We start from the raw sequence: 27,892 nt of genomic DNA on the forward strand, positions 1-27,892 counted from the left end.
CTGGGAAAATGGAGTAAACTATGCCTGTCTATGGCAGGAAAAGTAGCGATCATTAAGATGAAGATACTACCAGAGTTGCTATTCTTATTTCAGAATATACCAATAATAAATAATACAAGACATATAGATAAATGGCAAAAAGAGATAACTAAATTCTTGTGGGAAGGAAAGAAACCCAGAATTGCATGGAAGATCTTGACGGATGACATTGAGAAAGGAGGTTTAGCACTACCCAATCTAAAAATCTACTTCCAAGCTACATGTTTGCAATGGCTGGAAGAATGGGCAAGGCTAGAGGACGGGAAGCTGCTCTGTTTGGAGAGTACAAAGATGAGATTTGGGTTCCATGCTTTCATGTGGTACAACAAAGCAGGAGATAACAAAGACTTTATGCATCATATCAGAAGGAAAGCTCTGATCAACACATGGGCGAAAATCAAAGGAAGATTTTATAGAGAACTTTCAACATGGACCTCCCCACAGGAAGCTCTATTCAATAGAACAAGGAAAAATAGGACTACCCCATGGGTAACATATAAACAATTGATAACAGGAAAGGAAAATAAGGATATAGGATTTAAAACTTTAGATCAAATAAAAGAAGAAAATATAGACATGGATTGGTTTTTACACAGACAGCTATGAGAAAGATATAAGAAAGACAAACTAGAAAAAGGGATTAAGGAAAATAAAGAAGGAATAGATCAGATCTTTTTCGACAAGAAGAAAGGACATATTGCCCGATACTATAAGTTGCTGAAAGATCAAGAAATGGAACAAGAGACAGTGAAAAATACTGTGATTAAATGGGCTCAAAATATAGGAAAAGAGATCAGCTTGGAGAAATGGGAGAAAGCCCTGAAAGATTCAAATAAATTTACATTATGTCAAGATTACAAAGACAATTTCTTTAAAATGTTGCATAGATGGCATCTATCCCCAGAAAAACTTAAGAGAATATATAAGACGTGCAATTCGGAATGCTGGAAGTGTAAAAAGCCAGGAGCAGATTTCTATCATATGTGGTGGAAGTGTGAGAGCACGAAAAAATATTGGAGATCGATTCATGAATCAATGGAAAAGATAGTTCTCGAGAACCATTACCTTTTGATCCACTTTTTTTCCTATTAAACATGATCCCAGATCGAAACCCAAGTAAAGAAAAAATTAAGATGCGCATTCTGTTGTACATGCTCACTACAGCTAGGATGACATATGCAAAGCAATGGAAAAAGGATGAGGATTGGATATATAAACTTAATGAGGCTATGGAGATGGACACGCTTACAATGTTGATGAGAGAAGAAGATAAAAATGAGGTAGAGATAGATTGGATGTGTGTGAGGAATTTTAAAAAGAGTTTAACCAATTAGAAGAATGTTCCTGGAAAGAATGGTATTAGTTGACAAACTTGTGATTATGTAGAAAGAAGAACAATAAGACAAAGTATGTTTATATGGGATATGGCAATATAGTGGATCTTATATAGAAATAGAAATAGATAATAGTATTTACATAGCTAGAGAAGAGTAAATATAAACTGAAGTGAAAGATTTAAGAATAATATGATGGAGGAAAAATGCTGAGTGTGATGAAAGAAAAAGACTCACTTTGTGTTAATACCATCATCTTTTCTGAGTTAATTGAGTGTAAATATGGAATGTAATAATGTATTATAAGTGTAACCATAATGTATTAATGTACTATAAGTGTAACAGCATCAGAGTGTAGAATATAATGGAAGATAGTTAAAACAGAAGAAGTAACTATAAAATAACAGAGCATGACTGGAAAATTAACAAGAAGAAAATGGAGTGTAATAAGATTATGGGAAACGAAGGCAGACAATTATTCTGGAAGTGGTTGATATATCAGGGGGGAAAAACAACATAAAAGAACCTGTGAGTGTATGTGTGTATAAATGTTTACATGTAAAGGGTGGTGGGTTTTCTTTTTGGGTTTCCCCCCCCTCTTTTCTTTCTCTTGTTGGGGTTGTTGTTATTCATTGGTTTGTTTATCTGTTTTAGATGTGTAGGTAGTCTATGTTTTGTTATAGGATGATGTGAGGATTTTATGTATGGTTTGTAAAAAAAATAAAAATAATAATAAAAAAGTAGATAGGATTTAATAAGGACAGAAAAGATGATATGGCTTTTTGTTGTAAAAGACAGGATATAAATGTTATAATAAAGAATTAGATTGCCACCAGAACAATAATAGAAATTGAGCAATAGTGGCTACAGAACAGGGAAAATAAGCTTATGATAACTGAAGATGGAATATTAAAGGAGATTATAAATTTTTAGAAAAATACCTGTGTTTCTGTGTGTTCCCCTCTGTGCATGACAATATATTTCTATTTTTTGGAGAAGCTGCCAAGGAACTATGGGCTCTACAAAACTGTCCACAATGGCAAATATCTCCATGTACTTATGGAACACTTGAAGAATTTACTACTTCAAAAATGACTGATACTGTGCTGTGTAACTCAAATAAGAATTATACTGATATTGAGAAGAGCAAAGAAGAGCACGTAAGACTAATTTTTATTTATATTAGCTTAATAAATAAAAATATGAAACAATAGAAGTAGTAATTTTAGTAGTATGTTATAATGAAACATCTGTTTTTTTTTCTATCTTTTTAGACTAAGGCGGGATACAAACCGCCGCTTTGCGGCGCTTCCCCGCCGCCGCCGTTTGCTCCACGCGGGAGCTGCAGCAGTCAAACCGTGCGGCTCCCGCGTGGAGCAAAAAAGAAGCTCCATTTTGGAGCTTCTTCTTGCGGCGCCTCTATGATGTCGCGAGGCGCCTGGCGCGGACTCGCGACGTCATAGGTGCCGCGACACGTCTGGACACTATGCGTCCAGTACGTAAAGATGGCGGCGCCCATGTAGAAGGGGCGCCGCCATCTTGTACGTATAGGATACGTACTAGGGTTAGGGGGGTGCGGAAGCACCGCCCCTTCCTAACCCTAGTACGTATCCTATACGTACTATATGGCGGTTTGTATCCCGCCCAAAGGGTTGAGAGGCTTTGCCAATTGTATGTCTGAGGTTCTGTTATCACCATCTGGCCACTTGTTGCTCAATTCATGATGGTGTTTAAAACCAGACAGGCAAAGTTAACATCAGCACCTCCACTTAAGTCCCATTAAATATAATGACATAGTGAAATGGTGTCCCTTATAAAAAAATGGAAAATCAAGGTTTGATATTGGAAATTTATACTTATTTTAAACATTTTCAAACCGTGGATGCTTGAATCTGTGTATAAAAAATTTGTGTATAAGAAGGTCTGCCTGTATATCTTATAACCTATATGCTATATTCTTAGGTTATATGTCATATGTTTATTCGCAGGCCTCAAAGCTGACAACCAAATCAACCTGGCCTGTAACATTAAGTCTCTTATTTTTTCACCTTTCCACTTTAATTTTTCCCCCCTAGGGGTATGTGTAAACTTTGGTTTAACAAGTTTTTCGTCTCATCTTAGGGTTCCCTCACACTCCCTTGGAGTCTCCTTGGAAGTCTTTAAGCAGAGACTGAATGGCTGTCTGTTGGGGATGCTTTGATTGTGATTTCCTGCATGGCAGGGGACTGGACTGGATGGCCCTTGTGGTCTCTTCTATGATTCTATATGTGAACTTGCAAAATATATTTTACCATTGTAATGACTAATTACAAAATAAAAGATGCTAAGTGCAACACAGACAAAAGAGGACAGTCACATTTTATGACAGATATCATCTAGTTTGACTCATAAACATTGTTGTTGTTATTTCAGGAGATTATCACACACCTCTTTTCTGCCAATGCCCAGCTCGGTTGCATCGCATATCCGATCTGGACTCCTGGCATGCTTTTCAAAGAACAATACTTTCCCATTCTTTGAAAAGTATGCCAGGAGTCTGGATCGGGTATGTGATGTGGCTGATTTGGGCACAGAGGTGTGTGATAAGATCCGTTTTCACCCATTTAAGCCTGCGCCCAATCTGTGCCTAGATCGATGGAAAAGAGTTATTCAATAAACTCCTTTTTCTTCCTTTACAAAAGTCATTACATAGGTATTTAGTCTTGTTAATGTAAGATGCTGACTATGACAATTGCAAGGTGAGCAGGTTGGCAATTTGAGGCCCAAGTGCCATGTGATGGAATGAGCTCCTATCACTAGTCCCAGCTTCTGCTAACCTAGCAGTTCAAAAGCATGTAAATGTGCAACTAGATAAATAGGAACCACTTCAGTGAGAAGATGACAGTGTTCTAGGCAGTCATTCTGGCCATATGATCACAGAGTTGTCTTTGACAACACTAGCACTTCAGCTTAGTAATGGAGATGAGCACCGCTCCCTAAAGTCAGACACGACTTGACAACCTTGTTTAAGGAGAAACCTTTACTTTTAGTGTAAGAATGAGTTTAGCTTCCCCTCAAGCTTGTTCATTCTCTCTGTACCCTTTTGCTATGAACATGGGAAATAGCTAGGAAGGAATTTTAGATTAACCACAGTTTAATGCATCATATAAACCCTAAATTACAGTTCTTCTTAACTATGGTTAGTGAAAATAATGCAGTTTCATAAATCATAAATTATTTGCCTCAGTTTAGGTGACAAGGATTGGTTGATTTGGGGGAACAAAAAAATCTGAAGGAAAAGCTTCTAGGAAGAAGAGTGCAAGATTTATTTCTCTCTCTTTTCCTGGCTGAGTTCATATTATAACACTAAACCATAGCTTTAAAAAGTTACTGGCTGTGTTGGCTGGAGGACTTTGGGAGCTGTTGTATAAAACAGTAGCTTTTCCAAGATACATACTAAATTGAAGTTTTGTATTGTCTGATACAGCAGTAGTGGGCAACTTTGGTAAGTCTGGAGGCCAGTTTTATTGCCTGGATCTACTGCAGGTCACACCACACACGTAAAAAAGTGCCTTTCCCAAACTGGAAGTGATTGGAAATTCATTTATGATTTTGAAACCTCCCCAGAAAAGCCAATCTTTCACTAAGGCAAGGTTCTGCACTTTGGTTTAGAAATGAATCCACTCAAGTCACAGTTAGGAGACTGTGTGTGAGATGCAATCCATGGCTTTCATGTTGATTAACCCTGATGTTCAATCACCCTGTCCCCCTAGTTATTGAAATAAACATGCATATATCATAAGAAAGTAGAAGTGTGTGTGTGTGTGTGTGTGTGTGTGTGTGTATCAGATGATTTAAATAGAATGCTAAGACCAAGCTGGACATAAATATCAGGATTTTAAACTTGTTGACTTTTTCTCAGAGTGGTAGTATATATAAGTTATGAGTCAAAAGAGAGACACAGGAACATGATGGACACATTTCATGAAGGTAGACCAGCTCAAATAGGCACTACTGAGTCGATGGGTTGACTATTTAATATTAGTTTCTTTGATAAGTTCACATCTGAACCTACACCATATGTTTTCCACCTTATACTTTCTCCAGCTGTTTTTAAAATAAGTTAAGTTTTCTAATTTTTTCTCTCCATTCTTCCTTCATTCTTTTTTTAAAAATGTGCTGCATTAACAACCTTACAGTACTTTGGCAGAATGACTAAGAGGCATCTTTTTAAAAACTGAAATAAAGTTAAGATGTATTATTCTGGCAAGATGATTTAAGGCCAAATAATTATCCTGAGGCCTGTTTTATGTGAAAGGCTGTGTTAGCATACCCTATCACCCCTTCATCTGGATATGGGTTTTTATAATTACAATCACTCCTCTATATCTGCAAATTTTTTTATCCACAGATTCAAGTATCCATAACTATATATTCCAAAAAATCAAGCCTTGATTTTGCCATATTGTAAAAGGGACACCATTTTACTATGTAATTGTATTTAATGGTACTTCAGCATCCATGGATTTTGCTATCCATGGGGAGTCCTGGAACTAATCCACAGTGGATACCAAAGGTCCACTGTAATAGCTAGCATGGAACATGACTAGAAGTTGTGATGATGACCTGATACATATTTTGGGGATCACTTTGACCCAAATTAGCTAGAAATATGCCAGTGTCGAGGTCACACTATGCTAGGCATAGAAAAGAACAAAAGACTAGCACCATGGGTTATGCTAAATATACAACATTCCTCCTACCTACTTACTTTTCCCTCTTTGAAGTCACTATATTTACCCTGCTTGTCTGATCATCAAAGGACAGTTTCAGATGACATCAATGGATTGATCCACTGGTGCTAAAAATCTTGAAGTTTTCTGGATCAGTTTGTCAATGCATGGGGAAGATCATCCAAGTTTTTCAGTACACAACACACATTCTGAGGGCAGGGTTTTTTAAAATCTTAATCTTCCACTATCCAACCTGTTAATCTTCCTTTCTGTAACCTCATGGAAATCTCGAGAGTGAGTCAGTATATGCATGTTTGTGTGCTTCTTTGCACATTTTCTAAATAAAAACATCTCATTTACTTCAAACTAGAGTCTTTCCTTGCACTTAGTACTGGTGTAAAAAGGTGTAAAAAGATCCTAGCATGTTACCCATCTTTCCCATGCCTTCCTGTGAGCTCAAAGGAGACACTGACATCTGGTCGGGATCCCAAGTCTCCCCACCTTTTTGGGTAACAGCTGGAACATTGGTTCCCTGATGTTTTATACAAATATTCATTCTGTTTTGTAATTATTTTGTTTATAGAAGGCAAAATCCAACATAGCAGCTCTGGATGAACAGAAAAAGAAGTGTGAAGAACAAAAAAAAGGAGAAAGTAATATGAAGGACCTTTCTGTACCAGTTGAGAGGAAAGTTCAAGAGATCTGCAGTTCTGGAATTAACATGGAGCCAACTGTCGACAAGTCTGTGCAGTGTGCAGTTAAAATGGCTGAGCTGAATTCTTCCCTTGACATGTGGAAAAAACATTGTGACAGTGCAGGTATTTCAATGCATAATTAGGTTTCAACAATAATACTTGATATGTCCAAAGCATAAGGTCATGGGCTTAATCTAGATCTTGGTGTCATGAGTCTCCATTATCCAATATAAATGATCAAACCTGGCAGCAACCCAAGCAATAGCATTCAGCAGTGTGGTGAAAAGCAAACAGTTGACTGCTCTTGTGGAACAGCTTCTAGGTGACCAGATTTAAAGTAGCCATTAGTATTGCTTGGTAAACTTCTGTAGCTTAGAATCAGATTGGTACAAAATGAATTGGGCCATTACATTCCCTGGAAATTAGATTGGTTTAATCTGAGACTACGGTTGACATAGTTGTCTTCTACAAAACCAGGACAAAATGTAGGACATTCAGGAAGAACAGAGGACACGGCCAACTGAAAGCCAAAAACATTAATATATAGTCATGCTTTTAAGACGTGCTCAAAATGTTCTTCCTGGACAGAAGGTTGAAATGTAGCTCCTCCTCTCCAGCCCACATGATGTATTGGAGCTAACCTAAATAATATATTTTAAATTTTATGTTGGATTATGTTGAATTATTTTAATGGGTCCTAGATTTATGTGCCTGAGACGACATGATTTGCATGTTGGACTATGATGCAGGAGACCAGGGCTCGAATCCCTATTCATCCATGGAAACCCACTGGGTAACTTTGGGCAAGTTACACTCTCGGCCTCAGAGGAAGGCAATGAGAAACAAATCTTGACAAGAAAACCCCATGATAGGTTCACTTTAGGGTGTATTTAATCAGAAATAACTTGAAGGCATACAACAACAACGATTCAATCAAGGGTTGGTGGCTAGTAAAGTACAGTTTTAGTGTGAAGTCTAAGGCTTTCATGGCCGGCATTCATAGTTTTTTGTGGGTTTTTCGGACTATGTGGCCATGTTCCAGAAGAGTTTCTTCCTGACGTTTCGCCAGCATCTGCGGCTGGCATCGTCAGAGACAGTTTTAGTCTTTCTCTTGCTCAGTTTTACAAGTATATTACAAACCAACAAGGCATTTTAACGAAGATAAATTAATCAAAAAAATCCCGTTGAGTGCATAATAAAATTCAGTGTATGCCATGTAGCTGTAAATAAACCATATCAACTAAATGTATATTTATATTTATATTGCAAAGGAAAAGAGGACAAGGCAACACAAAATGGAGAACATTTCCCCAAAATGGAATACACTCCAAAATAAAAGCTGCAAACACTAAGGCTGCATCTGCACTGTAGAAATTATCTGGTTTGAAACCACTTTAATTGCCATAGCTCAATTGCCTTCACACAGGCAACCATTTCAGTGTTCAGTACTGTGCACTGTACTGTGCACATCAAACACCAGCAGCTCTCTGAGGGTTTCTCCAGAGTTTCAGACTGGTCTTTCCTCCTCCTGTCTGGAGAAGCTGTCCATTTTTTCTCTTGAGTTCTTACTCATTCACTAATATTCATCTAAGGTACCAGTTATTTAAATCTGGTATCTCCTTGTTTTAGATAAATTCCAAAATTTATGGAAATATAACATAGATCTGAATATTCCATTAATCATCCCTTTATCTTTCTTCACTGCTAAAAGTAGTTTCAAAAGCACTTAAGTTTCATTTTGCTAGTTCAGAAAAGTACCTCTCATGGCTGGACACCCCCAGGAAGTCAACATAAACTCAATTTTTTCCCTTCTGCAGCTCCCAAAGATTTATATCCAACAGACAGACTGCCTCTTAACACTGAGGCTCTGTTAAAGAGAATAGTCCTTTCTTAGTCAGTTTTAGGAGCATTTGAGTCTTCCAGAGTGATATCACACATCTGCCTGCAAAATAAGTGCTGCTATGCAAGACATAACTTTAATAATAAAAAAATGTTCACAATATATTTAAGATAATAGCACAAGCACCTGAGATACCTACATTCAGTAACATGCCTGATGTTTGAAACTGCTTGCTCCCTTTGGTTCAAAGAACGAATATCATTTAGTCATACTAGTCCTACTGAATAAGGAGGCCAGAATTGTTTACATGTTATGTGTTGCTGGGCAGTCAGTTCAGTGTTCCCAAAAGTTGTGAAAATACTGTGAGATATATTTGCTTGCTGTACATAATGAATAGTGCCTTTGAATAATCTCTGAACAATGTTTCTCCATTTGATGATTCAATTATAGTTTTGAATGTTATCAGAGAACACTTTTTCTTCTTATTTTCTAGGGCAATTCCATAAAAATTTAAATTTAGCAGTTGACGTTATGAGGAGAGTCCATTTGTTGATTGAAAACTACCAGAATGTTTTGACGGAAGATGATTTTCAACAGATTGTCAGATGTTTTCAGTATTTTGGATTTGACAATTTGATAGCCACTTCAGAATACACAAAGGTATCATTACATAATTGTATAAAGTATCATCCATATGCATTTATGTTTATTTATTGGATTTATAACCCATCTTTCTCCCAAAATCGGATGTAAGATGGCTTACAATGAAGATTATCACACATGGGGGTTGTTCTCACTAGGTGAAACCCCGCGTTCTGAATCGAATCCAATTAGGATCCGATTTAAACCTAGAACGGTTCTAGAGCAACCCGCAATCGTCTCCACTACAAATCGAATTGTAGAGCGGAATAAAATTTTGATTCGAGTTTTCCTCATTTAACGCGTGTTAAAAAAACACTAGGGTCTGACCTACGTTTTTCCATTGATTCGATTTAGGAACCGGAGCATTTAAACAGGAACGACAGCCTTTGAAATTGCGTTAGATGAATGGGAGGAGCGGAGTGCGATGGGGCTGTCCTTGGGGGAGTTGCCCTTTCTGTCCCCATCCGTCTGGCTGTCGCCATTTTTGCTTCCCTCACCCCTTTGTCCGCTGTGGTCTTTCAATAAGAGATAAGGATTATTTTTATTTTTTATTTTAATGGTTTACAGGCGCTTAATCTCTTCAGCGCTTTAAGCGCCTGAAGTCCCGGCTGCTCAAGCGCCTGCATCTGCCAAAGGAGTACAAGGCTTCCCCCGGTAGATTGCAACCTCCCCTCTGTGTGGGGAGAGCCCATTTCTAACGGAGGAGAGGCAGGAAGGGAAGGCTCCTCTCAAAGAGGCATTCCCTGCCCGCTTGGGCACTGATCTCGCCCGGGCAGGGAAGGGAAGGCTCCTCGCGAGGAGGCATCTGATCTCGCCCAGGCAGGGAAGGGAAGGCTCCTTGCAAGGAGGCATCTGATCTCACCCAGGCAGGGAAGGGAAGGCTCCTCGCGAGGAGGCATCTGATCTCGCCCAGGCAAGGAAGGGTTCTGATCAATGGGGGGGGGGGGATAGAGCCTTTCTCCCTCCATTTCTCAAATGGAATCTGCCTTCTCCTCCAACCCTGGAAAGAGAATCTTTGGGAAGAGTGCTCCCTCCCTGCTTTTCCAGCAGCCTCCTTCATTGATCTCTGGGCTCTCTGAAGGGATTCTCCCTGGCTGTCTTGGGAGACAGGATGCTGCCCTCCAAAACCTATCCCATAGTTCCTCTGGAAAGAGCTTGGGCTTCTTAAATTCGCTTTGCCAGAAGCCTCCCCCATTGATCTCTGTGCTCTCTGAAGGGATTCTCCCTGGCTGTCTTGGGAGACAGGATGCTGCCCTCCAAAACCTATCCCATAGTTCCTCTGGAAAGAGCTTGGGTTTCCTAAATTTGCTTTCCTAAATTCGCTAAATTCACAAACAGTCAATGAAATGGAAACGATGCCAAAAGATAAATCGCTTCCAAATATTCCGGATTAACGTTACGTCATTCTGACGTACTATTGATTGACAGCTCCAAATAAGGTATGGAGGAGAAGAATCGCTTTATTTAAACACCGATTTCATGCCAAGTAGGAACGCTTGCAGGTAAAACCTTCGATTTAAATAACCAGATGGGAACGATGAACAAAGCGATTTGGATAGCGGGATAAGAACAGTGTTATTTTGAATCGATTTTATTAAAAACGTTGTATTTTAAATCGTTTCAAATCTTAAGTGGGAACAACCCCATGGACTCACTGTCTGGGAATCTCTGGGGAAACGTTAGGGAAGCATGCGTGTGTGTAACTGAAGCGCTTCCCCAGCATCATGCAATCATCAGCTCCCTCTAGCATCCCTCTAGCATCATGGAATTGTTCAGGGAGAGGTGATTTGCTATTAATGGAAACTTTGCGTTAATAGCAAATCGCCTCTTCCTGAACGATTCCATGACACTAGATGGAGCATGACGCTGGAGAAGCGCTTCGCGGTTACACACATGCGTGCTTCCTAACGTTACCCTGGCAGTTCCCAGACGGTGAGTCCACATGTGATAATCTTGAATAATTTAAATAAAATACAGTCATCCCTCCATATTTGCGGCTTTGATATTTGCGGATTTGATTATTCACGGATTTCATTAATATGTTCTCTCTTAGGACTGTTTAGGTCTTCCACTGGAACTCTGTGGTCGACTTTAACTAAAAGGTGCACTGAAAGACTATTTGTAGCTACTCCAGTACCATTCTATGGTCAGTGTATGTTGGACTTTGACCATAGAGTTGCACCGGAGGACTTAGAGATTCCTAGAGAGGTGTCCTCTCAGGGGAAAAAAGTGTTTTTATTATTTGCGGTTTTTCCATATTCACGGGGGTCTTGTTCCCCTAACCCTAGCGAATATGGAGGGACAACTGTACAACCAAAAGCATAAGTACAAAAGTTAAAAAATAATTAAAGAACACTGGTATTAAAACAAAAGTTAAAACACAGCATAATTAAAATCATTTAAAAAAATTAAAAACATTAAAGCATTACAAACAGCACACCAGTTATTCACATACACTGCATAAGGAAAATTGTAAGTATTCTTTCATTTCTAATTTGAATCATTCCTCTACTTCCCCCCCCCCCCCTGTTCTGTGTGAAAGGACAAAGTAGAAAAGATGCTTAGCTATTCTTGGCTAAAACTAGGTTAAATGGAAGCTAAGTCTCCTCCCCTGTAAATTTATCATGCAATTCAAATTAGGAATGAAAAGAATTCAGTGGGCCTGTGGTGTCCACTGGGATTTGGTTCCCAAACACCCTGTGGATACCAAAATCCATGGATGTTCAAGTCCCTCCTTCCTTGGAAGTCTTTAAACAGAGACTTAATGGCCATCTGTTGGGGATGCTTTGATTGAGAGTTCTTGCATGGCAGGGGTTATCATTGACCCTTGAGGTATCTTCCAACTGTACAATTCTATGATTCTATGAAATACAACGGCTAATAAAATGGTGTCCCTTATGTAAAATGGCAAAATCAAGGTTTGCTTTTCAGAATTTATACTTTCTGAATATTTTCAAGCTGTGGATGCTTGAATCTGTGGATAAAGAATCTGTGGATATGGAAGGCTGACTGTACTTTACATCTTTCTTCTTATTCCCAACCAGAAAGAGTGTGTCAGGCCTTGGCCCTGCTGTCAGTCACCATGTGATTTCTTGCATTTCAGTATTTTCTGTGATTTTTTTTGAAAATTGCATATTTTGTGCAAAATATATTGGATTATGCAGAAAAAAATAGTTTTTGAACATTTTTTTTCAGAAATGATTTTGGGGTGGGGGGTTAAAATGTTTCTCAAATGCGAAAAATCATTGAAAAATGCACAACATACTTTCACAGTCTCATCAATCAAGAAGAAAGGTTTTGCAATTCTTTACATTTGTTTGCAAGAATGAAGTAAAAGAAGATTTACAACCTTGGTACTGATCCACTACAGAAGCAGAAGCCTAGCAGAAGCATTAATATCTTATACTGAATTTCATACATGTTGTTTTGTAATAACTGAAATTATTTATATGGCATTACTGGCCCTTGATGTATACAAGAAACTAAACAACTTATTAGAAATAACAAACTGCTCATGTGAACCTTTTTTTTAAATAATAGAAATAATTTAATTATACATACTTTTAAAAAACTTATACAGTGTAAAACAATAGTATTATGGTCACTTTAAATACAACAAAGGACTAATTTCTAAATGAATATAGGTTCCAGAGAAGAAAGATGAATTTAAAAAGAAGTTTTCAAGATACGCTGTTGGCATAGGGTCAGCTCGATTTCAGCTACAGTATATGAGCCAGTACCTGATGCAGGAAGAGAGAAACAAACCAGACCCCAGGGTGCAACATTTTATACCAGATTCATGGCAGGTATTATCATGTCTTCAGAACTGTGTTCTCTTGTAGCCTCCTTCACTTAAACCCCAGTCAAGAAATAAGATGTTCCTGAATTCTGCAATTTTCTTGCATCTTGTATTGTGATTTCTGATTTATTTCTTAGTTCTGCCTCTCTATGTTCTGACTTTCTGTTTGGCAATAGCTTATTCATGGCTTCTGGTTTGACTTACCACATGCCTGATATCAATGAAGCAACATATACATAGGCTTCACAGTCAGAATCCCTACTTATGAAAGTATTCTTGCATGAGAACAGCTATTTATATATTAAGAATTTTGCTGGAAATGATAATAACAGCCCTGTTTTCCTGTAAGTGTTATTACTGTGGAAAGTTATTGTTATAGTCTATTCCTGTGAAGGCGAACCTATGGCACGCATGCCATGAGTGGCATGCCACATCATTTCGCCGGGCACAGGCCTGGGACAAAGAGGAACAGGCATGCCTGTGCATGTTCCTCCTCCTCCGTGCCTTTTCCTGGCCTCCAACTGACAGCTGGAATCCAGAAAATGGCAAGAAGGAGCTAGCCTCTGGCTCCTCCTCCCAGCCCTCTCCCGGCCTTCAGCTGCCTATCTGAGGGCTGGAGGCCAGGAAAAGGGTGGGGGGGGGCATGCCGGCTTCACCTCCTCACGGGCCCTTTCAGAGCCATAGCTATTTCCGGAGAGAAAGCTATGGGTCTGAAATGGCACCGGGGGTGGGGGGTAGAGGAACAGTCGGCAAACACCAAAGGGCGGCAACCAGAGGCTCCCACCTCTGGCTGCCGTCCTCCAAAGCCCATTCCCTGGCTTCGGAGTGGCTCAAAGAGTGTCTGGTATACCCTTTGGGACACCCAGACGCTGACAAACCCTGGAGGGCGGCTCCTGCCTCTGGCTGCCATCCTCCAAAGCCATTTCCCAGCTTCAGAGTGTCCCTTTGGGGCACTCAGAAGCCGTGAAACTCTGGAGGGCAGCAACCAGAGGCACCCGCCTATGGCTGCTACTCTTCAACACCTGTTTGCCGGTCTCTGACTGTCCAGGGACAGTCAAGAGGCTGGCAAAGCCGTGGGAAGGAGCCAGAGGTTTCCACCTCTGACTCCTGTCTTCTGGACAGCTGGAGGCCAAGAAAAGGGGGCAGAAACCCTGCCCCCTAAAGGGCAGAAGTCCTAGTCCCCAGAGGCTGGAAACCCCACCCCCAGCACCAGATAGAGCAAGGTACTGTAAAAAAATCAGTTTGGGCACGCAGCCCCCCAAAGTTTCGCCATCACTGGTTTTTAAAAGTTTCCCACCATTTCTCCTAAACTGGGATTCAAGGCACCTTACAAGATAAAGTGGCCATGCTGGCTGGGAAATTCTGAGAGCTATAGTCCAAGAAAATAACTTTTCCATGCTCTGATAAGTCTCTTCCCATGATTCACACATGTAGCAGGCTTTTAATATGGTTCTTTGAAGGTTTTACATGGCCTGAAACCAGAGAACACCCTTTTCCACATGACCACTTCTGTATGCCTAAGGCAGTCTTCAGTGTTTACACCAGGTTGCCTTTTTTCAGGAAGTTAGAACCTTCACAGTAATTGTCCCAATACTGTGGAATACATGTATATGTTCTGTGAAGATACAAATGCATATAAACAGTGAATTATATCAAGATAATCTTCTGATATGTTAATGACATTGTTATTTATCTGTAGAGAGAAATCCTTGACATTGTGGATAAAAATGAATCTGCTGTGATCATTACTCCTACATCATCAGGAAAATCAGAGGCCTCTTATTATTGCATTGAAAAAATTTTGAGAGATGGCGATGAAGGTGTAATAGTGTATGTTGCACCTACACAGGTAGGGCACAATTTAATAGTGGATATATTGTTGTTCAAACAACCTGTATATAACACATTAGTTCAGACTTATTTAAAATCCAAATTTGAAGTCCTTTTCTAATTCTTAGTTAAGGACGTATAATATAAAAACTGAGAAAGCAAGTAAATCAAGTTGATTTACTTGCTCTTTGTCTCTCTTGTCTGTCTATCTATGGCATAAAAGAGATCTCTGCAGTTTTAGGTCATTGTTAGTACAAGTTCAGTCTTCCTTATACAGAATTCCAAAATTAAAATTATTCCAAAATTCAAATTGTCCACTTCGGTGGCTGAGATAGTGACACCTTTGCTTTATGATGGTTCAGTGTATCATGCACAAAAATATTAAAAATAATGTGTATAAAATTATCTTCAAGCTATGTGTATAAAGTGTATATGAAATGTAAATGTGTTTCATGTTTAGACTTGGGTCCCATCTCTACAATATCTCATATTTGTCTATGCAAATATTCCAAAATTCAAAAAAACTCCAAAATCCAAAACAGTTCTGGTTGCAAGCAATTTGGATAAGGGAGACTAAACCCATACATTGGAATCTGAGGCGTGCAACATGAACGGATGTCTATTCTACAGAGGATTCTGTTGGCAAGATGTGGCCAAAGCTAAACAATGCCCTTTAATTTGAGTGGGAGAATTTAAGCATTATGTTGAATTTGTGTGTGTTGTGATTTTCAAGTAATTTCCGACTTATGACAGCCCTAAGGTGAACCTGTCATGGGGTTTTCTTGGTAAGATTTATTCAGAGGAAGTTTGTCATTGCCTTCCCCTGAGGCTGAAAGCATGTTACTTGCCCACGGTCATCCAGTGAGTTTCATGGTTGAACTGTGAATCAAATCCTGGTCTACAGAGTCATAGTTTAACACTCAAACCATTTGTGAAGCTGGCTCACTGGTGATATGTTGAATACCACCATTGAAACAAATGTGAATGTCACTGCTAACTTGCATTCTTTAATTATGCACATATGATTTTTTGTGTCACATTATTTTATTTTTATTCGCTTATTAGGCTGTTGTTAATCAAGTGAAGGCAACTATTGACAGTCGATTTAACAGAATATTTCCAGATGGCCAGTTCCTATGTGGGGTTCTCACACAAGGTTATCGGCATGTGGTCGTGGATTGTCAGGTATGAGATGTGTTCAAATTATAAATTACTTAAAAGCAGCATTCCAAGTTATTTTTATAAAGTTCAGCATAGAAAAATATTGTAAACTTTAACTTAGAAGATATTTTTGGAGACAGGCCTTTCCTCCTATCTTTACATTTTCTTGCTTAAATGCTTATGGCTTCCATTTGTGCTTTCATTAACATCCAGTTTTCAGATTTCTGATATGTTTTCTCTGTAGGTATGTGTATGTAAACACACATAAACATACACTCCTTGGGTTGGATTTGAAGAAGCAAGAGTAAAAGGGAACAAATGTGTTTGTAGCTATGCAGGACATCTTTTAACAAAGTACACTGGGCTCTTGCCATCAGCAGGCTTGGCATCTATGGATTTGAGCACCCACAGATGGCAGGCCGCATTGCTCTAAATAGTGGTGTTTGCATGCAGCTGCCATCAGGGGCAACGTGACTTGAGGTTCTGCATTTTTCTTATCCATGGAGGTGGGGGGGCAGAATGGCTCCCCCATGGATATGAAGGGGCCGACTGTACTGCAGTATATCAAGGATTGCATTACAATATGAGAAACATGATGAATAAGAAAGGTACAGGCTGTTGCATGCAAACGTGAGTGCATTGGAAGGCTTGTGCAAAGTTTTATATAAGAGACTGCACAAACAGAAGAACATTTCTGTATTTTCTCATATATTTCTCTTCTGCTGGGTTAAAAACAGCCTTTCCATGAGTAGAAGAAATGTTTCCTCTAATGCAAGGGTGGGCATCTATGGGCATTGCCTTACAAGAGAATTTGGGGGCAACCCCCCAACCCTCAAATACTTGCACCGAAATGTTTCTCAAATGTCCTTTAAGGGCCATCTTTTAGGTCCTCTTGGGCCATTTTAGGCCCAGAGGGGCCTTTTTCCAAATTAGAAAGTGACCTGAAGTCAGTTCTTGTTTATTTCCAGATTTAAGAAAGGCCTATTCTGGGTTTAAAAAACTCCCAACCATCCTAAATGGAGAAGAATGTCCCCCATGCCCCCTAGAGGACATTTTTGTGAGAATTTTTTTAAAAAAATATCCTTGGGGGCCCTGAGAGCCACAAAAATGGTGCTGGGACCCATGTTTAGCTGACAGCATGCACTTTGCCCACATTGACCTAATGGAGTGATTTCTTTGAAACCAGGCTGATGAGTGTTTTATGTTTTGTTTCATAACATTGTTCATTCAAATAGTTATTATCAATATTTTTCTAAAAGTCCAATGCTATTTCTTTTCAGATACTAGTGACAACCCCTCAGTGTTTTGAAGTCTTACTTCTGTTGCCTCATCACCAAGAATGGATCAGAAGAATGAGATATGTTATACTTGATGAGGTATATGTTAAAACATCTTCTTTTTATGTAACAAATGCAATATTTATTGTTTTCTACTCAGAGAAGTATTATACAGTCTGACAATAACAATTTCATATATGAGTCTTTTATACTAAAGTATAATGAATTTACTTAAAATGTCTATTTGTGTTATTAAGGCTATTCTGCCTTGAGCAAATGAACATTGCTTTGGCCAAGTGAGTATGCAGAGAGATATTAATTCTCCAATCCAGAATGCTGATACAGCAGCCTTTCCCAGCTTTTTTACCCAAGAGGAACCATTGAAATAGGTTTCAGGCCTCAGTGAGCCCCTGCACATAATTACTATACTGTATTTACAACTCAATTTTTATTCCCCATCCCCATCACAGTTTCTTAGCAAACTTTCATAGAACCCTAGGATTCTAGATAATCCTAGTTGGGAAATCCTGATACAGAGCAACAGCTTTACCCCATTTAGTAGCTTGTGCATATGCTTGTATACTGATTAATTCACTGGTGCAACAGTGGAAATGTACCCATTATCCCATTCTCTGCTCATCTGTTTTCTGGGTCAGGCTTGTTGTACCTTTCATCAAAGTAAAAGATGTGGTGCTTTGCGTTCATATCAGATATACATTCTCAGGGGATCTCTATAGGGGATGGATAATAGTGTAGTGAAACTGCATGTTTTTTCTGAAGAATGTCCCAGAAAATATTATATTGTTATGCACTACATTATTGTAGCACATATTCAAAGTTAAAAGGAACATATAGAAGGTAGTGGCTGGGGGTGGGGTGGAACTGAGCCTGAAACTGTGAAGCAGAGATGTGGGATGGAATATTTTCTAATTCTATATTTTTCTGTGGAAATATTTCCAGATCATATGTTTGTGTGTGTGCTTAGCCATATTTGTTGGGAATGTTGTACAGTGAAGCCTTGTTATATGCTGGGGTTTGGTTCCAAGATCCCCTGTGGATAACAAAATCCATGGATGCTCAGGTCCCATTAAATATAATGACACAGCAAAATGGTGTCCCTTATAAAAAATGGGAAATCAGTGTTTGATATTTGAAATTTATACTTTTTTTTAACATTTTCAAACCGTGGATGCTTGAATCCGTGTACAAAAAATCCGTGTATAAGAAGGGCTGACTGTACTGCAATCAAGTTTGTTAGATGGGAAGTTCTAGTTATTCTTCAAAGGAGACAAGAAATGACAAACACTAATGCTCAGAGGAACTGTTTAACAAACACACTACTAAGCTTCTTGTGTTGTTATTAGTCAGCCCTTCTTATCCACGGATTTTTTATCCATGGATTCCAGCATCCACAGCTTGAAAATATATATTTTTTAAAAAGTATAAATTCCAACTAGCAAACCTTGCTTTTGCCATTTTATATAAGGGACACCTGCTTTTGCCATTTTGCTATGCCATTGTATTTAATGAGACTTGAGCATCCATGGATTTTGTTATCCACAGTGGATCCTGGAACCAAACTCCAGCAGATAACAATGGGAATATTATTGGCCATGATAGAGAATGTAGGTTTTGGAGGAAAGATGAGTAGTTCTGTCTTAGCCATGTTAAGTTTTAGATACTGATGAAGCAGCCATCGTATAGCTGATAGACATGGTGTAGTACGTTGTTCAATATCCAAAGAAAGTTCTGGAGTAGAAAAATATTACTGTGTATCATCGACATGTGTCATGAGGTTGTCAGGCTCACTCCACCCTGATGCCAGCGTTTCTTTCCAGTCTGTAGAGGCCCTTAGTGACTAATTAAATGTCTAACAGCAACTATTGACTACAGTTTAAATGCTATCTCTAAACCAAATTTCTAAGGAGTATGAAATTCTGGCATTGGTAATTAATTGTTAAAGTATTTTTGTTTTCTAAAATAAGAATTAGCTAAACATTTATTTTAAATACTTTTAAGCTACTTTGGAGAAAAGTAGGGTACAAATTGAATGAATAAATAAATAAATTGAGATGATTGATGAATGTGGTATCTAGCAAAGGTTTTGCACACTTGTGCTTCCCCAATAGACTTGAAACCCTATATTGCCAGCTGTATCCAACTGAATATGTAACACAATTCCATATCATTTTCCAGACCAGAGTGCAACATGGTCTTGACTAGGGATGCCATAACCCGTTGGCCCCCGGGACAAACCCGGTTTTGGGGGCCCCCTCCCGGTCCTGGTCCGGTTTGGCCCCCAGCCCGGGGCCCGCGCGGCGCCACCCCACCTTCCCGCGCAGCCGCACCACCCACCTCCTCCTCCGTTCCAGGCCGGGCGGCCGGGTGGAGGAAGCGAAGGAGGTGGCGGTGTGCTTCCTGGCCTGAAACGGAGGCGGGGGAGGGTGGCAGGGAGGCGGGGCGGTGGGGAGGAGGGTGCGAGCGCGCGCAGGAGGCGCACCTCCTTCTCTTCCTCCTCCGTTGCAGGCCGCGCCAAGTGGAGGAGGAGGAGGCAGAGGTGCCTGCCTGGCTTGGCGCTCCCCGCCCGCGCACGCACCAAGGCAACAAGCAGGCAGCCACCTACCGCCTCATCCGCCTCGCGCACCTCCGCGCTAGGCGCTTGACTTGGGCCCGGGAGGAGGAGGCTGAGGCGGAGGTGGGTGGCTGCCTGCCTGCCTGCCTGTCTGCTGCCTTGGCGCGCGCGCGGGGAGCACCAAGCCAGGCAGGCACTTCTGCCTCCTCCTCTACCTCTGCCTCTGCCTGCCAGCGCCAAGGCAAGCGCCTAGTGCAGAGGCGCATGAGGCGGAGGTGGGTGGCTGCCTGCCTGCTGCCTTGGCGCGCGGGCGGGGGAGGGAGCGCGCCAAGGCAGCCACCCACCTCCTCCTCCACTTGGGCCTGGGAGGCAGAGGAGGAAGGAGGGAGGAAGGAAGGCAGGAGGAGGGAAGAAGGAAGGGAGGAGGAGGAGGGTCCCTTGACCAAGTACACACTTCTGAGAAGTACAGTTGAATCCGAGGGCAAATCCACTTCTTGTTAAACCACTTTGACATATTCAGTATGCATAGCATGTTCAGTGTGAAACCCAAAGAGTTTGGTTATTGAATAAGCCTCTGAAATATGCAAGAGGCCATGTTATGTAAAGCCATGTTCAATGCCCAAATGTGCTGTTTAGAATGGGGGGAGGGGGGTGGCCAGAAAGAGAAAGTACATTTCTGCCATCTGTCTAGGAATAATGCCCAAATGTCCTCCATTTTGATCATGCCTAAGAAACATGCATTTATAGTAACATTTTTTTAAAAAAAATCAATTTTTTTCGCATGTCCTCCATTTTTTAAAAATGTGCCCTACATCTGAAAATATTGTCCTACATTTGTCCCGGTTAGGAGGTCCAGACTTATGGCAACCCTAGTCTTGACACCTTCTTCTCTCATCACCTCTGCGTTAACCCATCTCCTCATTTTGGGTTTTTGATGATAGTGCTGTCTGACACATGCTAGAATAATATCCAAAAGCCAGCTATTTGTTCTGGAGATTCAAATTAAAATATAGCATGACCCAAGTTCCACTTATAACCTGTTTTCCCCAGAATCTGACCCAGATTTGAAACTGAAACAGGACATGTACTAAATGGAGAAAAATATTTATACAGTGTGCCATTTCGGACACCCCCGTGTAAAGTAAATTGTGCATATGCTCGAGCCCCATTGACAGTAAGGTGGCTTGTGCATGTGGTGTGGTGCGCACACCCATGGGCATGTGAACCAATTTGTTTCTTTTGTGCGGCTTTCAGCGTCAGCTAAAAGCCGTGTAAAAGGCACCCACATATGATGCAGGTGCACTGTAGTATTTTTATTACATGCATCATACATTTTAGATAAATCTCTGTCTAAAAGTGAACACTTATTTTCAATTCCAGGTCTGTTATCATGGAGCAGAAGTTACATCAAAACTTTGGGAACACATACTTCTTATGATCCAATGTCCATTTTTGGTTCTTTCTGCAATGATCAGCAACTCAGAGCATCTTACTGAGTAAGATAAGGCAAAATTCTAATGGTCTCATTATTCTCAACAAAATTGAGAAATAAGTCCATTCACTCTCAAAAAACGAGAAAATATTTCTCAAATTGCTAGGGTCCCAGAAAGGCACCACTTTTGACTTCTATGGGAAATTTATTTAGCTTAAGAAGCAGCAGCTTCTATTTCTTTCCAAGCATAGATGAGAGTTTTCCAATAAGGTTTCATGTAGCAAAGCGGGGACATGTGACTATATTTGATCTTACTGTATGCATGAGAGCTAGCATGGTGTTGTAGTGCTTTGATCATTTGATCACAACTCTGGAGACCAGGGTTTGAATCCCATGGAAACCCACTGGTTGACCTTGGGCAATTCACACTCAGCCTGTGAGGAAGGCAAAGGCAAGCCCCCTCTGAACAATTTTAACAAGCCCTGTGATAGGTTTGCCTGAGGGTTGCCATAAGTCGAAAATGAGTTGAAGGTCCACGGCAACTATATCTATGCCCATTTTCATGTATTCAGTCATTAGTCCATTCTGTCCAACTTCTGCATTTTTCTGCAATTTAAGGGGGGGGAAATGCATTGGTAATAGTTCTTTTCTCTTTTAAAAGATGGCTACAGTCAGTTAAAATTTACTGGAGGAAACTTGCTAAAGTAGTACAAAACCCTGGCTCTTCTGCTTCAAAGACAAATGACAAGAAAGCTGCGAAAGAGAGAAATAAATTCTACAGAGTAAGATTAGGTATGTCTAAAATATGGTGATAGAGGTGCTGCTGCTGCTATTTAATGTTATTTAATATAGCATCTTTTCAGTCTTTCAAGTGCCCCATATGCATTATCCTAGAAATACTTGCATCAGTGTTGTGAGATAGGTTGTTACTGCATCCATGTTGCAGATATGAGGCTATGAGATGGCACTTCCCTAAGCTACCTGGTAATATTGAAAGACTGTATCTCCCCATATGAACCTACCAGAGTTCTAAGCTCTCCAGGGGAAGGCTTTTTCTCGATCTTGCCACTATCACAAGCTCGTTTGGGCAGGACACAAGATATAGAGCCTTCTCAGTGGCTGGTCCCACCCTCTGGAACTCCCTTCCACCAGAGGTTAGGCTGGCCCCTTCCCTGCTTTTCTTTTGCCACCAGACAGAGAAATTTTTGTTCAAGGTGGCTCTTAGTATATAATCATCCTGAGGGAGGCTTTTATATGGTGTGTGTGTTTTATTTTTTAAAACTTTTGTATGATTTATACAGTTTTATATTGTTTTAGTGATATGATTTTAATTGTTCTTTAAATTTTTATTGCAAAGTTTTTAACTGTTTTTATCTTTGAGCTGCCTGTGGTCCATTTCCGGGAGAAAGGCGGCATCAAAATGAAATAAATAGTGTATATGCTCAATTATAAGTCAACCTCATGTAAAAGCTGAGGGCAGGTTTTGAGGCCAAAATTATGGATTTTGATATCTCCCATGGATAAGTCAAGGGTAAAACGTAGGGATATGTAACAAAAGATCTGAAGGATGAAGCAAAGGAAAATGATGCCAAATAACTTACAAAATTCCAGCAAGCATAACTATTTGTGCTCCCCCTAAAGGTTGGATGGATGAGAGAGTGGGATGGGGGTCAGTGCTTCTAGGGCAGATTACTCTCTTGCTTTTCACTTGGGGATGGTTCCTTTTATATATATATGAGTTAAACTGCAGTACTTACAGTACTTACATTGTCCCTTAGATAAGTCAACAGAGGTTTTTTGGGGTAACTTTTTTTGACTAAAATTTCTAGACTTATACATATATATAATAAATAAAATAATAAATAAATATAAAATCATTTAATGTAAAATGGATACTTTCCAATTAAAAATTTATATTCTTGGCATACTATATCTTGCTTGATATGATCATATAAGTAACGTGAAACAATAGTTAATATATTTTTGGTTTCATTTATTAAAGCTTATCTAGGTAGATGTGAAATTCAGAGTTCTGACTATAGTCTAGTAATTTAACTTTGTGTTTATAGGCTATGGAAATTCAATATGCTATGGAAGTTCTAATGTGTTACCCAGTTTTATGATGCGTATAACATCAAATTGTTAATTTGATTTGTTCATTTCACTTTCAGTGTTGCATAAGGAGCGGTACAATGATTTAGAAAAATATGTGTGTCTTGTAAAGGAAAATTACTTCATTATCTATCACTATCACCCCTATTCTGCGCTAACTGTAGATCAGGTAAGTTTATCTTTCCTGCGAATCTTTCTTGTTTTCATTGTGCTGTAGATAACCTTCCATGTTTCAGTGTAAAGCAGGGCGTACTTATATTTGAAAAATAGAGATTTTGCACAAATGTGCCAACCCTTCTTTTTATTTGAATAGATATTTCTGCCTTCCTGGGGGAAAAAAGATGTTCAAATGTTTATTTTTATGTGCAGTTAATAACAAAGGAAGCCATTCCCTTTTATTTGACATTACAGATTGAAAAGTATGGCTTCCCAGAGGACCTCGTTCTGTCTCCTCATGAAACTGTTGAACTATATGACATTATGGTAAATGTTTGGAAAAAATGGCCAAGAGCAGATGTAAGTATAGTTATATACACATTTTTGAGTAGTACTTAGCAAGTGATTGCTTGTTTATCAGTGAAGATTTCAGGTATATGCTTAATCCCCCCCTTGATATTAAGGAACTAGATCCAGAAAAGTTCACCTGTTTTAAGGACAATGCTGTAATTAGAAAAGTGGATGCAAGATATTATGAGCAAGAACTAAAAGATGAACTAGAACTGTGGATTGAAGATGGTCACAAACAGCAGGTAATTTTTAAATTTATTGCCATGTACGGCTATTTCATAATGCTTTTAATTGCAATTATAACTAGGTCTGTTCCTGTCTAAGAATCATAACAAAAGGAGAATAGGACCATCAGTGTGTTAAAAAAGAACTTCAAGTTTTAACGTGATGAACTGTAGGAAAAAATAACAAAGTTCCAAATTAGTGATTACTTTTCAAGAAAGACAACTGCGCCAACCACAGCTCATTGTCTTGGAAATATTTTTTTTCTTCAGGCCTAGCATACAGTCCTTATATGATTTTTGCTTGCCTGTTAGTTTGACAACATTTCTGATGTATTATTCTATGTATATTGTACTTAATAAACTGAGCCATCTTTTTTAGTTATGCTAATTTTCCCTTAGACTTTTTTTGTTTTGCAACTGCTTCTTGAGCTGCTTGGTTGCTGCTCTGAAGGTGAACAGGTGCAAATGGAACAGTGACCAAGCAGCCAGTCAAACGGCGACTGAGAAGCTTCTAATCTGCGCCATCTTTTACTGCAAGGCTGGCACAAGTGACAGGCTTTTTGGTTGCTACTCAGGTAGCTGCTCAGTTGCTGCTGCAAAGGGAGCAGCAACCAAGATTGATTGTTTTAAATTTGCAGTACAACAGTAGATTTAATATCAGGAAATAGGCGTTGTGGAGCACTAGGGTTGTTGCCCAAGAGAAAAGGAGGCAGCAGCCCCAAAATTTTGAGGACCACTGTTCTAAATGTATGAACTGTTCAATAGACACAGTGATTGCCTGTGATGAGCTTGAAAAGGTTACCTTACTGAATGTAGGATAGGCCATCTTGAGTGCTGATCATCATAAAAATTTGTAGATACGAGGAGTTGAAAAGTTATAGAAATGAACAGCCATCAACATTTTTTTTAATGAGAAGGGCTTTTAAATACCTTGTGGGGGGGGGGAGACTCTGAAAGTTGGGATGATAAAAGAATTTTAAAAATTCAGGCGAAATAACTAGGGAATAAATGTTTACTAGGTGATACAACTATAAAGGGTGTGTGATGAAGTTTAAGCTGTTATAAGAAAGGAACAAAAATAAGCGCGCAAACATTTTTATGTTACAAACCAAAGGAAACATTCTGCATTACAGAGCCAGAATACTTTGTGAAGTTGAAGGCTTTCATGGCTGGCATCCATAGATTTTTGTGGGTTTTTCAGGCTATGTGGCCATGTTCTAGAAGAGTTTCTTCCTGACATTTGTGGCTGGCATCTTCTCTGAAGGGAAGAAACGATTCAGTTTCCACAGCCAGTATCAAATTTAAACCACCTGATGTAAATTAATTCCTTTCACTGGAATTAAAGAGAGAATATTTGGAACATGTTGCCAGACTGGGGTGGGTGTGTAGAAAGCTGAGGTATAGTGTGAAAAAGGCTTATTGCTTCCTCCCTGGGAGAACTTTGAAGTATGATAAATCTTCCACTTTCATTTCTTCTAGTACAGGATTATTGTATTAATTTTAAAAAATGCCCCACAATTCCTCCTTCTGAAGACAATGGAGTAAGACGCCGTATAAAAATATAGTTACAGTTAACATAGGCTTTCAGACTGAAACAGAAACAATTCCATGAAATTAAATATATATTTTGTATTTTGTAGTTTTTATAGGGTGCCTAAAATGTGTTCTAGAAAAATGTTCCATTAATGTTGCATGTTCTTCATTGCTGAGTCCTTGCCATTTCCTCTAGGCTGCTGAAGTGCTAAAACTGCTCAAACCTCATGGTAATTCCTGCTCTGAAACGCAAATGAAGGAATTATTTCCATATTTTGTTGAAAAACTACAAGAAATGGATAAATTGCCTGCACTTTTTTTCATGTGAGTCACACAAAATTGTGTTAAAGGTTTTGTTCCATAGATCTAGAATACATCATTTCAATGAAATTGTACTGTGACACAAATGATCAGAACTCTAAAAATACCTCTCATATTTAAGCAGAGTTCAGAAAGTTACTTTTGGACTATATCTCCCAGCAACCCCTGGCAAGCCTGGCCGGGCTTGCTGGTTGTTGAAGAAGTGGTCCAAAAATAACTTTCCTAGGCTCTACATTTAAGAAACAAAAATCAGTCATACATACATGACTAATTTGATTTCCAAATTATAATTTCTCTTACAAAAAAACCCCATGCTCTTGAGCAGTAGCAGACTATATTTTATATGTTATAGGAGGACTGAGGAACCTGTGGTCCTCTAGATTTTGATGAACTGCTATTCCCATAATCTCTCACCATTGGCCAGACTGGCATGGGTTGAAAGAAGTAGTTATTCACATCTAGAAGGCCACAGATATAAACTGAATCTTATAGCCTGTGTCCAGGGAGTAAGCCATATTGAACTTGTTTAGACTTACTTTCGAGTAAAGAGTAGTACAGGATTGTACACTCAGCCCTCGGTATCCTTGGGAGATTCATTCCAGATCACCCCGTGGATACTAAAATCTACGGATGCTCAAGTCAGTTTGTCCTCAATGGTGGCGTGGCCATATGAGGACAATGGGACTTTACCTCCCCGACTGTCCGAAGCCCGCCTCACTGCTCTCACCACAGCGAGTGGAAAGGGGCTGCTTCCTCTTTCCATCGCTGCCGCTGTCTCCACTTCTCTTCCCACTGCCGCCACCTCCTCTTCCTCTTCTTCCCGCCGCCACCACTTCCTCTTCCTTCTCTTCCCGCCACTGCCTCTTCCTCCTCTTGACCCTGCTACCACCGTCCCTTCTTCCTCCCTTCTCCTCTTCCTTCCTCTTCTTCCTTTTCCTTCCTTCCACCGCTTCTCTCTCTTCCTTCTCCTCTTCTTTCTTCCACCTCCTCTTTCCACCCCCACTTCCACCTTTGCCTCTTCCTCCTCCTCCTCTTTCTCTTTGCAGGCTTGCTGTCTACAGATGCTGGGATCTTCAGATGGCAAGTCCACAGATACAGAGGGCCTACTGTATCTGTGTTCTTAAGAAAGCATATTTTCTAATCTTGATTTGCTGTTAATTGTAGGCCATTATTTCTTATTACAATAATTCTTTTGCTTGAATTGCCAAGGATTATGCTCCTTGTTGTTGTTGTTTTTAAATAACAATATTAATTTCAGCTTCATCATGGTCTTTGTGCCTCACACAAATGGGTTTTCATGCCTGCTCAGAGAACTCCAAAGGAAATATTGCAGAGCTAAGTAGCTTGGTGGGAATACCCTGCCCCCACTACTACCGTCCATGCTCCAGCCTGCTAAACTACCGTCTCCTCAGTTTCTTTCCTTCCACCAACAGTGTTAGACTCTCCTTGGTCATTCTGGTGCTGAGTACTGTAGTTTCTATGTTGCTGCGCCATTCATATTTTCACTCTCTTCTATATCTCTTCTTCTTCTTCTTCTTCTTCTTCTTCTTCTTCTTCTTCTTCTTCTTCTTCTTCTTTCCTTTCATTGCTATTTAAAAAAAAAAGAGAGAAATTATATATATTTACCATTTCCCTCTGCATTTTTCTGCATATCTCATCCTCTGTGCCTCTTCTGGAGGCAATCCAGACCTTGCTTCAGAAGGATTCACATTCTGGCCCATTGCAAGAGGGATGACTTATTGTCCAGATACGTCACAATTCCAAAGAAAGAACAGGGGCCTCTGACCAATACTGATCTCAGAAGTATCAACGCATATATCGGGCCTTGAAGATTCAAGATGGTCACACTTCACACAAATTAA

At 39.7% G+C, this 27,892-nt stretch overlaps 1 protein-coding gene across 1 annotated transcript in view; it reads left to right on the top strand.

Moving 5' to 3' along the window:
* LOC149312850 (putative ATP-dependent RNA helicase DDX60) overlaps positions 1–27,892 on the top strand; it is an 87,622-nt gene that overhangs the window by 32,114 nt on the left and 27,616 nt on the right. The window contains exons 13-25 of the mRNA XM_089525518.1: positions 2,373–2,533; positions 6,669–6,903; positions 9,114–9,280; positions 12,907–13,068; positions 14,761–14,910; positions 15,957–16,076; positions 17,333–17,428; positions 21,282–21,397; positions 21,995–22,125; positions 23,505–23,614; positions 23,857–23,961; positions 24,066–24,194; positions 25,906–26,033. Of these exons, the coding sequence (XP_089381644.1) occupies positions 2,373–2,533; positions 6,669–6,903; positions 9,114–9,280; positions 12,907–13,068; positions 14,761–14,910; positions 15,957–16,076; positions 17,333–17,428; positions 21,282–21,397; positions 21,995–22,125; positions 23,505–23,614; positions 23,857–23,961; positions 24,066–24,194; positions 25,906–26,033 (1,810 nt within the window). The remainder of the gene's footprint in view (positions 1–2,372; positions 2,534–6,668; positions 6,904–9,113; positions 9,281–12,906; positions 13,069–14,760; positions 14,911–15,956; positions 16,077–17,332; positions 17,429–21,281; positions 21,398–21,994; positions 22,126–23,504; positions 23,615–23,856; positions 23,962–24,065; positions 24,195–25,905; positions 26,034–27,892) is intronic.

The sequence above is a fragment of the Sceloporus occidentalis genome, unplaced genomic scaffold, assembly GCF_023333645.1.
Source record: "Sceloporus occidentalis isolate IW3139 unplaced genomic scaffold, rSceOcc1.0.p SCAF_5, whole genome shotgun sequence".
NCBI lineage: Eukaryota > Metazoa > Chordata > Lepidosauria > Squamata > Phrynosomatidae > Sceloporus > Sceloporus occidentalis.